Below are 12,172 nucleotides of genomic sequence, written 5' to 3'. Positions count from 1 at the left end.
GATGGCTATGTATCCTTGCACCTGAAATGAAATGATGGTTACAATGTCATTTTTAATTCAGTGTCATTTGCATTTATATTGCATGAATCTTAAAAAAAATCATAGCTTTTCTCACCATGTTTAGGAAACAAAAAGTAACAAAAAAACCATTAATGTTAAATGCTTGGTGGCATAGACATAGACATCACCTGATATACCGTGATGATGCCCTGCTGGCCCTGGAGACCAACGCTACAGGTTTGGTTTAGGAGCTGTAGTGACCAGTGTACTCAATGGGACTCAGAGCAGCTAAAAGACTTGGCCAGTAAAGAGCATTCATGTTCCTGTGCTTAAAGCTTCATTGGTGTCTGCAATAATGTATGAAACATTTACCTTAATTGGAATAATTAAAAGGCTTCTGTAGGCTTCAGAGTCCTCCATCTGCTTCCAATAGCAGTAGCACCATTAGTAAAGACCACGCTACTTCAACTAACAGCATCCTGATTATGGTGGTCAAACACATCTCTGCCTATTTTATATAGAATGTTTTCCTGGTTGTCCGGCACTGCGATTTTCCATAGTCTCTCAGGTTTGCTACTGCCATCTACATATTTGCTTTTTATACCAAGCAGGCTACATCTGACCGATTCATTTTCAGCCTCCTGGATAACCACTGGTGTTAATATGATAAAAAGAAACAGCAAAATCCTTGTGATCACTAAACATATTTGCATAATCTGGATTCATCTTGTTTGGGCAGGAATTTGGCACTTGGATAGTATAAAGAGAAGTATAACATTTTTACTCTGTCAGGCCTATAGTGTTATGAGTCTTGAGTGCTGTATCTGACAGAAAAATGTGGATGCTGAAATAAACATCAGAATAAAGTCTTATGGACATCACAATGGGGAAAAATACAAAATGTTTATAACTTGTTTTTATTGTAACTTCTTTTGTAGTGCACAGGTAAAAAAAACAGGTGTAAGTAGCATCCATCATATGGACCTATTACATCCTGAGGAACTGGTTGACTAACTGGGGTTAACTGGTTTTAATGCTGATGAACACAGGTATGGCCTTAAAAGAATAACTGCAAAAGTGTTGTAAAGAAATGACACTTCACTGCACAGAAAGGCAACTGCACGCTATCAAAGCAAGTAAGGAAGGCCTCATTGAAAGACAAGTGAGTTTTCCAGTGTACTGCATATCCAAATAATAGTTTCTTTGAATCAGTGCATGTTAGGGCCATGGGTGAAGAAATGTATGTGGAAGCACATATGCCCATTTTGTCTTAGAAATATGTCACAAACATAACTTATTTTATTTGTTACTGCTACTGAATCACACCTGTATTTCCCTACAACAAATACAAATGAACATGCATTTGACTTTCAGACAAACAAATAGAGCCTACTGACATCAATCCACATTCCCCACAGGAACAGACTTCATTCAATTAAAATGGGATTAGGACTGAGCTATGTATCAAAAGGAATGATAAATCATAATTAGCTTCTACTCAATCATTTCTTATTGCGGAAAACGATTCACAGACCAATTAATTTAACCAAATCTATGTGCTGTGCAGTACCCTCACTGCTGTTGAAATCATATACTCGCAGCTATTTCTGAGGCACTGCGCTTGCTTGAGTCAGGTCTACCGGAAGTGTCCCCCCTAACGCTGCCTTCTGTACCAAGCTAGCTAACGCTAGCACTACTAGCGTCGATTTCTACGTTTGCTGGATCCGCCATATTCTCTACTAGAAGACCCTAAGAGGTAATACAGTGCAAATTTTACGTAATAATTTGAAAATAATTTCGTCTTCCATTCTTAATGTATACACTGCCTTGCGATATGTTGCATTTTAGACACTCAAATCTGGACTTCACACGATCTTAGAGTTCCGTTAATTATTGGTGTTATAGTTGTCTAGCTTGCTAGTCGACCAACCTTAGGTTAGTATCATGAGAGTACGCTAGATAGCTAGCAGCGAGTGGGCTATCATAGGAGCCTGACCGACAGTATCTTTCGGGCGATAGCTACATTTATTTGAATATATCCGGTAAAGGCGTTAATCTGTTACCAGCGTGTTTCTTTTTTTAGAACGAAAAGAGCATGTATACATAATATTTAACGTGTCTGTCCTCGCTAGCTAGCCATCATCTAGTCAGCCGCCCGGCTTTGATGTGGCGTGCCTAGCTAGCCTAGCTAGCTTATCTTGTATGCTATTTTAGGTATCTCTAGAGAGAACATGGTACTAAGCGAGTTGTCACTATATCAGAAATACGTAGCTATATACTTTCGGGCTCGAACCGAGCGCTTGTGAAGCCAGTACCATCACAATCGATCGGCAACGAGCGATCCTAAATGTTTTAAGGCGTGGCAAACGTTGTCCGACGTACCTAGCTGAGACGGTACAGCTGCCGTTAACTGTACTAGCTTGCTAGCTAGCTAGCTAGCTAACTAACTAACTAAATACAGCTAGGAGCTAGGATTAAATAACGCACCAGCCAGAATGAATACGTCCACATAAGTGGTCACGTCGATATTCCCATGTCCCCTGATTCATAATAAATAAATCCCCCAAGTAAGAGGGACGGAACAAACTAGCTATGAAATATAATATGAGTCAGGCTAGACAACGCTAGGTTAGTTCGCTATAGAAAGGTTAGTCCCCTAAACCTAAGCTAACGTAGCTAATTACACAGCTAGGCCTGTGTGAACAACATTAACCAGTTCACTATCGATATTTTCTCGATAATAGGGAACTAGTTTGCCCCTACCAAAAGCTATTTTTAATAAGGACACAGACCAGTCGGGCATTATTGTGTCCAATCTCCCGTAACAGTGAAATTAATCCCAAGGTAACGTTAATGGTAATTATTGGTAGATTAGATTAGAGGTCAGAGGTTACTAGTTAATAGTGTGTCTTCCAGTATTAATACTGTTACGTATTACTTAATTACATGCATAGGCAGTATAACAGGGATATAGCTAGGTTACTTTGGAGTAAAAATCAGTATTTTGGACTAGCGCTTCGTTAAGCATTTGTACGATATTACGATAGTTATGATTGAAACTGTGATTTATTAATCGTAATGAGGCATACTTAGCTAACGGTTTGATTGTGTTGTGCAGGGCCTGTCATCGTTTGGAGATCCAGAGGAATGACATTTCTGAGTGCTGTGCGACCAGAATAAGATGCTGAATGTCCTCTCATAACAGCTGCAATCAGGTGGGATGTCGTGGCACGATGGTTGGGTCAAATTAACTCAAATTCCAAAAGGGACTAGTGGATACAGAAGAATGTAATCACGTATCATTGTAGCTACGTTATACAGCAATATTGAACTGTTTTTAAAAATTAGAAAGAAAACTAATGATCCATTACTAGCTAGTCATTTCAAAACGATAAGCAGTTTGCTTATTAGCAACTATTGAAATAACAAGCTGCATTTTAAAAACACTGTATTTTAAATACAGCTCGTTTCCCTTGCAGCCTATGCTCCATAAAGCCATTGCATCAGCTTTCATCAGTCCCACCTCTCATCTACTTCTTGGAGGAAACCTCCAAGGTAATAATGGAAGAAAAAGTGAAGGCAGTAGCATCTTACTTTAAGGGTGCTTTCACATAACCATTTGTTTCTTGGGCATTTGGGGCGCAGATCCACTCTAATTCATCTGTGTTTCACGTCTGTGTATAATCACTGGCATCTGCTGGACTCTTGGCTCTAGAATACTTAAAAAGGCCTTGTAACCAAGTAGATTGAGGTTGAAAGAAACATTGGCATGCTGTAAACAAACTAAAAATTTGCATTATGCATGTCATCAACCATACCCCATCGTCTTTCCTAATGTTTTGTTCTGTGAAATATAAAAGTATTAAGAAAAATGTAATATGCGAAAGCTCCCTAAGTAGTATTTAAATGTATTGTTTATAAAGATTTGTCACTGTCTAGTGCTGCTAATTTCGTTTGTTTGGTAGCATGTGCTCTGTTGCTTGACTAAATAGGCTAGTACTTGACTAATAGGCTGGAATGCAATATTTATGCAGAGAAATTCTATCTTAATTCTAATTCTGGTCTCAATTTAGGCTGCTGTAGAATACTCACTTAGTAAATGCGACTTCTGCTCAGCATCTTACAGTTTCAGTGCACAGCAGCTGTTCTGTGTCTGTTCCTTTTCCTGTTTCCCAGGTGCTCCTGGGAATATCCTGTGTAGAATATGTCCGGTCCTGTTTCAAGCCGCTCTCGAGTTTACCCTGATGTAAACACACAGAGACCCAGAGAGTACTGGGACTATGAGTCCCATGTGGTGGAATGGGGGTGAGTATATGGTCCACACAGATTGACTGTTGCACATAGTAACAGGCTTATTATTAAATGTTCTGTACATAGCCGTGCTCTACTGATATGTAGCTGTGAATGAAACTCTGATAAATCACTGTATAGCATCCTAATTGCAATGGCTTGACCTTTGCCAACATGTATTAGGAAGATACTGAAGTATTCATTTGCTTTTATTTTTGCAGTGTATCTAATATTATTTGTCAGTGTTTCATGGACATCTATTGCTTGCCTTTGTTGGCAGGGTTAGAGGCACACAGTACCTAGTTAGATGTTTTGTACTTTGGAATAGTGGTGTTTTTAATGAATATCTTTGCCTCATATTTTTGTGCTTCAGAAATCAAGATGACTACCAGCTTGTGCGAAAGCTGGGCCGGGGAAAGTACAGTGAAGTGTTTGAAGCCATAAACATTACAAACAATGAAAAAGTCGTCGTCAAAATACTGAAGGTACTTTTTTTCTGTATGTGTGTCAGGGTTTGCCTTGAAGGCATGCTTTTGACTAAGTGACAAGTTACCTGGTGGTAAATGTATGATCACTCTTTAGCTTGTGCTGTGCGCATGTTTTTTTTTTTTTTTTTTTTTTTTTTTTTTTTTTTTTAAATCAGCCTGTAAAAAAGAAGAAAATCAAGCGAGAAATCAAAATTCTGGAGAACTTGAGAGGAGGACCCAATATCATAACACTTTTAGACATTGTCAAGGATCCTGTGGTAAGTGATTTGCTAATTTGTCGTATTGTGTTTTTGGATAATTGTTTTTGGTCATAGGTCATCTACAATTAGTACATAGCGGAATGACTATACATTGCATTGTCCCCAGTTTTCTGCAGTTGTACACAAGCTGGTCAGGTTGAGCCTCTAATAAAGCCTGCCATCTGTTTATTGAGGATGGCGTTCTTGTTTCTTTCTGTATCCCCATATGTTTCAAGACATTAAAATCTCTTATTTTGTATTTTCCTACAGTCTCGAACACCTGCACTGGTTTTTGAGCATGTAAATAACACAGACTTCAAGGTAAGGGAAGGGCTGTTTTTAAAATATTTTGTTAATCTCTTCCTAGAAAATACCAGCTAATAACAGTAGCTGCTGTTTGGGGATTGCACACGGTGCTTCAGTAGTGGTTTTCCAGTCTGTATGCATGTTGCCCATTTGCTGGTCAAATTAGTTACACGAATAGCTAGCTAGTGTTTAAAAACATTAAAGCATATAAACACAAGCAGGTATCTACAAATGTTGAAACACCCTTGTGGTTAGGTTAAAAAGAGATGTTTGGAACAGGCTGTGTGAATTATGTTCACTGTTAAATGTCATTTGTTACCCGTCACATGCTGAAGTGCAATAGCTAATTCTGTGCTTGTCACAGATGCATCTAATCACAGGATATCTGGGGTATTTGGGTTGAGAAATCGAAATGTACCAAATATTTCTATTCAGAGAGATATAAAATATTTCATTAATTCAGATGATTATTTAAAGTAAGATATTGTGATGTCTGTTACTTTATTCGCATTTTTATGCATACACAAAGAAATCAATTAGTAAAGCAAAATATGTGAATAACATTTGAGCAAAGAGTGATATTTGTTTGACATTGTTGAGAATGGTTCTTATGTAGTGATAGCTATAGTCTAGAAAACATTATTTATCACAAATCCTATGGAAAACCCCTTTTTTTAATAGATAATGTTATAATATTGTGGAAATAAGATTGATATTGAATAGTTTTGTTGAAAATTTACTGTACAAACCCCTTACTGTGAATAGCTATTTCCCATTTTTTTGTTTTGCTCAAGCTCATTACATATTCTTGACCCATGTTAATTTGTTTCTCTCTCTCTCTCGCAGCAATTGTATCAAACATTATCGGACTATGACATCCGCTTTTACATGTACGAAATTCTGAAGGTAAGATACACATTGTAGCTGATCTATAAAGATATTTAAGTACTGTCTGCCTATACCCTCAACACTGCTGTCTGTAGAAATACCTCCGAAACACTTCTTGGCTCATTAAGTGTCTTTGACTTATAAGTGTTTTTTTATTTAAGAAGTCAAAAGAGCCAAAACTGGAGGTTTCTGGAGAAATCAGTAAAAGGTGTTCTGCTGCGTTTGAGCTGCAGGCCCATGCTAAGCCAAGCCTCTGTATGTTTGCCAGGCTCTAGACTACTGCCACAGTATGGGCATTATGCACAGGGACGTCAAACCACACAATGTCATGATTGACCATGAGCACAGAAAGGTAGGCCGGTGCCATCCTCCTTTGGACTTTACGAAATACAGCTTTTGCTGAGTTAAGTAAAGATTGTAAAGTGTACTAAGCATTAATTTCTTAAAATTATTCTGAGTATAGTATATGTTAAGCATTGATTAGAGGCTAGTTGTTATTACACTTGGTGAATCAAAATGAGTCCCCTCGTGAATGTTTTAGTCAAGATTTGTTTTTTGGCCTATACAGCTCCGTCTGATAGACTGGGGCTTGGCAGAGTTTTACCACCCAAACCAGGAGTACAACGTGAGAGTTGCCTCTAGATATTTCAAAGGCCCTGAGCTGCTGGTAGACTACCAGGTGAGGGCAAATTTATCCCTCTGTGTATGTGTCTCTCTTTGTGTGTGTGTGTCTCTCTGTGTGTTTGTAAAGGTTTTGTTTTTTTTGTTTTTATTGCTCTGTTCATTTTTAGATGTATGACTACAGCTTGGACATGTGGAGTTTGGGTTGCATGCTAGCCAGTATGATTTTCAGAAAGGAGCCGTTTTTCCATGGACATGACAACTATGACCAGGTACTGCTATCTGAGAACGAGAATGAGAACTCTCATTCTCTTTCAAGTTTCTGCTGATTCAACAATATAATAACTACTTTTAATTAATTAACGTTTTTATTAATTTTCTGTGGTATATCTAGGACTGCAGTTTCTCTTTCATTGAATGTTGTATGCACAGCTCATATATTTTCACACTTGATCAGCTTGTACGCATTGCAAAAGTCCTGGGCACAGAAGACTTATATGACTACATTGACAAATACAACATTGAACTGGACCCACGTTTCAATGACATCTTGGGCAGGTAATGAATTGCTTGAAGTTAGCAGAAAACCAATGTTTCTCCACATGCTCCCAAGTAATACACCTGTGTGTGTTCCCATGTAAATGCCTATTCATGATAGCTGATGTGTGCTACTGGACTTAATTCTGAATTTCAGTGATTCCACTGTATGAATTCAGCACATCTGCATGTCTCGTTGTTTGCTGGATATCTCGTGTTTCCTGTGACCAGGCACTCACGTAAGAGATGGGAGCGCTTTGTGCACAGCGAGAACCAGCACCTGGTGAGCACTGAGGCACTGGACTTCCTGGACAAGCTGCTGCGCTACGACCACCAGGCTCGCCTCACTGCCCGCGAGGCTATGGATCACCCCTACTTCTGTAAGTCCACGTCCACGTCCACTCACCCCGAGCCACCTGATAGTTTGCGCGCTGTCACGGAGGCCAAGATAATAGCACGGCCTGCCACAGCTGCTTCTGGAAATCACACTCTAATGGGTGTGCACTTCGCAAAGCCTGTGGGTGCTCTTACTTTGCAAATAGCTTGGAAACAAATGTAATGAGAGCTCATGTTTGTGAGCTTGATTCTTGATGATGCCGCAGACATTTTAGTTTGGTAGTCCAAGAGAGAATAAATTGCACTGCTTTCTGGGTGTATGCCCTAGTTCTCCCTCTCTCTGTCAATTAGAGCGACGCTATCTGTCCCAGCCATCTGTTGGCTCACCTATACAGAACTGGGCAATTAGTGCTCACACAGTGATGTCCTGGATTGTTGTTTACTGTTGATGTATTTTAAGAATCCAAATCAGAACACCGGTCCCAAAATATAAACATTCTTACTAGCCAGTGTCAAGTGTGTTGTGGAGCAGGGGCTCTCGCTTACTAAATAACCCTTAGCACAGAGAGTATTTGTTTTTCTCACTAAACCCGGGCTACTTCAACTTTTGTTCCAAGTTTTGTGGAACCACACCTAAAATAGTGTAGTCTTTTTCTCATTTACATCGTCATCAGCTTCCTGTTTTATAGCTGTTCCGCAGCATGCTATGTGTCTGTGGTTGACATCTTAGTGGTGGTGTCAAATACAAACATTTTATAGTTTGTTGCTCATTTGAAATATTTAACTAGTTTGTAGACATTATAAAACTCTACTTTCATTGTGTTTTTACAATAGCTGACATTATCCTACAGTTACAAAAATACTTGATCACAACAGTGGGGTGCTCAATGTCCTGCAGATCTGATGTTAAATTATTTTGTAGCATGCAAGAGCTTCAGTGGTCAACAAAATGTTTGTCATCTTCTGGTGTGACAAGCCCGAACTTCTCTTAAGAATTACCTAAGCTCGACTGATTTAAAATCTACATTTTAAAGCATCTTGTCAGATTTTGCCAAAAAAATCCAAAAAGCTTCTAATCTCGGGATAATAAACAACACGTCTTCAACAGCAATCCTAACATTTAAAGGGGAACATAATTGAAATGTGAAAACGGAAGTACAACAGTCAAACACTACTGAGTGTGAACTCTTAAAGTTTGCACCCACATGCTTACTACTGCACACCACCCTCCATGCGTCCATATCATGTGAGACAGAAGACATGTAGAATGTGTGGCTTTAGCTCAAGACACTCAAGCTCTGCCTAAGCTTTGAACGTGGCTTGAGTTCTAATAATGCTTTCTCCCTCACCTCATTTTTTTTGGCCCCACTTTCTGGCAGAGTGCCTCTACCCTGGGTCGTTGGAGGCGTGTTAGATGAGAAGTGTCTAATCATTTGGGCTGTGCTCATGTATAAAGTAATAAAGCCATGTGCTGAAATAAAATTCTTGATGCATGCAAATTGTACAATTTAACAGTTAATAATTTTTGTTGGTCTGTTTTCCCTTATTTTGGCTGACACAGTGCAGTGTGTTTTGTCATTGCTACAGAGATTTAAAAAAACAAAACCCAGTCTGGCTGAATTTTAAGACGTGTATGGGCTGTGTGTGATTTTCAGACCCAGTTGTGCAGGACCAGGGCCGAGGAGCTCCTGCAGCAAGCTCCACCCCTGTAAGCTCCTCCAGCATGATGCCAGGTAACAGCAGAGTAAATGTATGGTGGAAACACTGCTAATATTTTGCATATAAAATGAAAAATGAACGTGTGCAGCATTGGGTAGTGTCAAGAAGGCACCAGGTGGCAATCAGAGTTAGGAGTAATCTTGGTCCAAAATGATCCACAGAGCTCAGAAATGAACCACCGAGGTTCTCCCAAGGCGGCTAACAATGCTGCCTGTACGAGTGCGTCCGTGTGACGGCCGTCTGTCATTCTCTTGCAGGCATCACGTCCATGGCAGCCAGCACACAGCCCATGGCCAGCATTGCAACTGGCTCCCCTGTCATCTCGGCCCCAAACGTGCTGGCTACACAAGTACCTGCCCCCACGGGAGCCCAGCCCTGATTCAATCAATCTCTCTCTCTCTCTCTCTCACTTCCCTCTATCTATCTGTCTCTCTTGTTCTTTTCCTCTCTTTTTGTTCTATTGGTAATGTGGACAGAGCCGCTGACTACTTCTTTTTTGTTATGTTGACAGTAACAGAACTAATGCTAAGTTATCTTTTCTCCTCTTCACTTCAGTTCTGTTGTATAGGGATATGGACTCCCAATGTCTTTTAGCACCTGCCTGGCCGAATTAAGATGGGCACAGGAGTGCAAGTTTTCTCTTTACACCGTGACTGTCAAGAAACACACACATGTAGACCTGAAGAAGGAAAATAAAATTTATTTTATATGTCCCTCAAGTATTCTTGTGCTTGACAACCAGTTCTTTGACCAACTCGTGTTTTTGTTGTGGGAGCGAGGGGACTCTGCATTTTATTGCTTCACCTTTAGGTGTTGTTTCACTGTGAAACTTGATTACAAATTTCACAAGATTTGAGCGGGATGCAGCCTCATGTTTGGTGCCCTTTGGATTAGTATCTGCACCCGTTCTGCTGTACCGTGCTGGAGCTTCAGTCGTTCTGTTCATGTGGACTTTTAACATACTTGGACCAGGGCCCAAATTCAATCCAAACTGCTAAATCATTACTGATGGTGTGTATTCAATCATTATGTGCACGGCAGAAACTGGCTGATCAGTAAGTAGAGGCTGTTTCATAGATGCTGTACTGATTATATGAAGAGCTCATAGCAGGTTAATTGGATTTGGCTGTGGACTTGATGATAGATACTCAGTAGTTACTTTTAGGACATGTGGCCATTGAGTACCACAGGGTCAATAGTATGCCAATTTGTGTTACTCACAGAACTGAACTTGTCTTTTCTTTTTCATTTTTTAAATTAAGCTTCTGACAGATTTGTTTCATACCATGAAGAATTTTGTAAGTTGTTATTTTTCTCCTTGATAGATTATCCAAGTAAAATGTCTCGACTCCATTATTAATTCAATTAAACAAGCAAAATCTCTCTTAAGAACTGCATGTTATTTTTGCTCTGATATGACTGATTTGAGAAGATGGCAAACAGTTATGTTTTTGTGTTCCACTCCCCTAAAACGTCTGCATAGATTGCCAGGTCTTTTACTACCTTAATGATAATCCTTTCCGAATGGCTTTCTTTTGGTCTTGTCTCAGTGAAGTACTTGGTGTGTTGAGTAGTATGTAAGGAGACCGAAAACACCCACTGCCTGTATCAAGTCTGGATAGTTAAAAACCTATTAAAATACCATTGTGTATTGTAAATGAAATCATATAAAGTTTGCAATAGATGTTTTGCAGCTATTTTCTTGTTTTCTTTTTTTTTTTTTAGTTTTTTTTTTAAAACTCATTTAAATGAGAAAATATATTGTTTATTAAAAGAACATGTCACTTCTTGATTTATTTTACTGTAAGTGCAGCCTTTTTTTGGTTAGTGGATGGCATGTTCAGCCAAGTGGAAGACAAGGCTACCTCACATTTCTATGATGCTCAATAAAAGGATAACAACTCTTGACTGTTCAGTGAGGATTAAAGAATGGGCTCGGTGGAGAAAGATTTCCACTATCTGCCATTTTTCCAATTTTAATTTCAGTTATTGAAAGATTATTCCAACTTTGCATACCATGTGGATGTGACTTGCTCACGTTTAATTTATCAGTCTTATTTTCTTGCATGGGACAAGACAAGCAGATTTCTGCCTCCGTGTTATGGCCATGTTCCCATAAGGGGACCTATCGCTTTCTCAGTTTCTGGTGTGGTAGATACTGTAGTATCCGCTGCTGAAAGCCGAGCAGTTTGCGATGTTTCATAGAGCATTCAGTATCAGCCCTTTAGGTCCGACTGTGTCAGGTCGTAGCAGGTGAATGGGACCGCTCCACGCTGTAAGGCAGTAATCTGTAAAAGTCCCAGGTAACAAGTTTATTTGAACACATGAAAACCTCTTGCTGGATAGAGAATATCAATGTTTTGTTGATTGTAATAAATGTTATTTGGTGTATTTCGAATGCTGCAGTCACTGAGCACGTCACTAAAGATCCTTAGCAGATTTCCCCCCTCATTTGTTTTTCAACCTACACAAATTGGGCCACAGATATTCTATGCTAGCAATGGTCCGAGTGCTCCAAATAGTAGCGAACTTGTAGTGGAACTTGTGTATTGTGACTTTTGAAATACGAAAGCTTCTCACTTAGCAGGGCTGTGTTTCCCAAACGCATCGTAAGGCAAATATCATCTTTAAGTGGTAGAGCACGTATTACACTCACTCCCATTTAAAATGAACTTAACACTACGATGCTTTTGGAAATTCTCGCACCAGTTCAACCTAATGACCGTGAAAAGGTAAGCTATTTGTTTC

General features: G+C 39.4%; 1 protein-coding gene across 2 annotated transcripts; it reads left to right on the top strand.

Moving 5' to 3' along the window:
* The first annotated feature begins 1,606 nt into the window (after positions 1–1,606).
* On the top strand, positions 1,607–11,327 carry csnk2a1 (casein kinase 2, alpha 1 polypeptide). 2 transcript variants are annotated; one of them, XM_027000042.3, is made up of 15 exons: positions 1,607–1,756; positions 3,119–3,215; positions 3,480–3,555; positions 4,177–4,305; positions 4,664–4,775; positions 4,934–5,035; positions 5,288–5,338; positions 6,170–6,229; positions 6,480–6,563; positions 6,780–6,890; positions 7,003–7,104; positions 7,290–7,390; positions 7,601–7,749; positions 9,361–9,438; positions 9,682–11,327. In XM_027000042.3, exons 4-15 carry the CDS (start codon positions 4,205–4,207, stop codon positions 9,801–9,803), a joined length of 1,173 nt encoding a protein of 390 aa, XP_026855843.1. In that variant the 5' UTR covers positions 1,607–1,756; positions 3,119–3,215; positions 3,480–3,555; positions 4,177–4,204; the 3' UTR covers positions 9,804–11,327. The 2 variants fall into 2 exon arrangements, with proteins under 2 accessions (XP_026855843.1, XP_026855844.1); XM_027000043.3 differs by lacking the exon at positions 3,480–3,555.
* The last annotated feature ends 845 nt before the right edge of the window (positions 11,328–12,172 follow it).

Source organism: Electrophorus electricus, chromosome 14, assembly GCF_041902795.1.
Source record: "Electrophorus electricus isolate QZ-2024a chromosome 14, ASM4190279v1, whole genome shotgun sequence".
NCBI classification, from domain to species: Eukaryota; Metazoa; Chordata; class Actinopteri; order Gymnotiformes; family Gymnotidae; genus Electrophorus; species Electrophorus electricus.
Note: the sequence above shows the minus strand (reverse complement) of the source record. Positions and strands in the feature narration are given on the sequence as shown.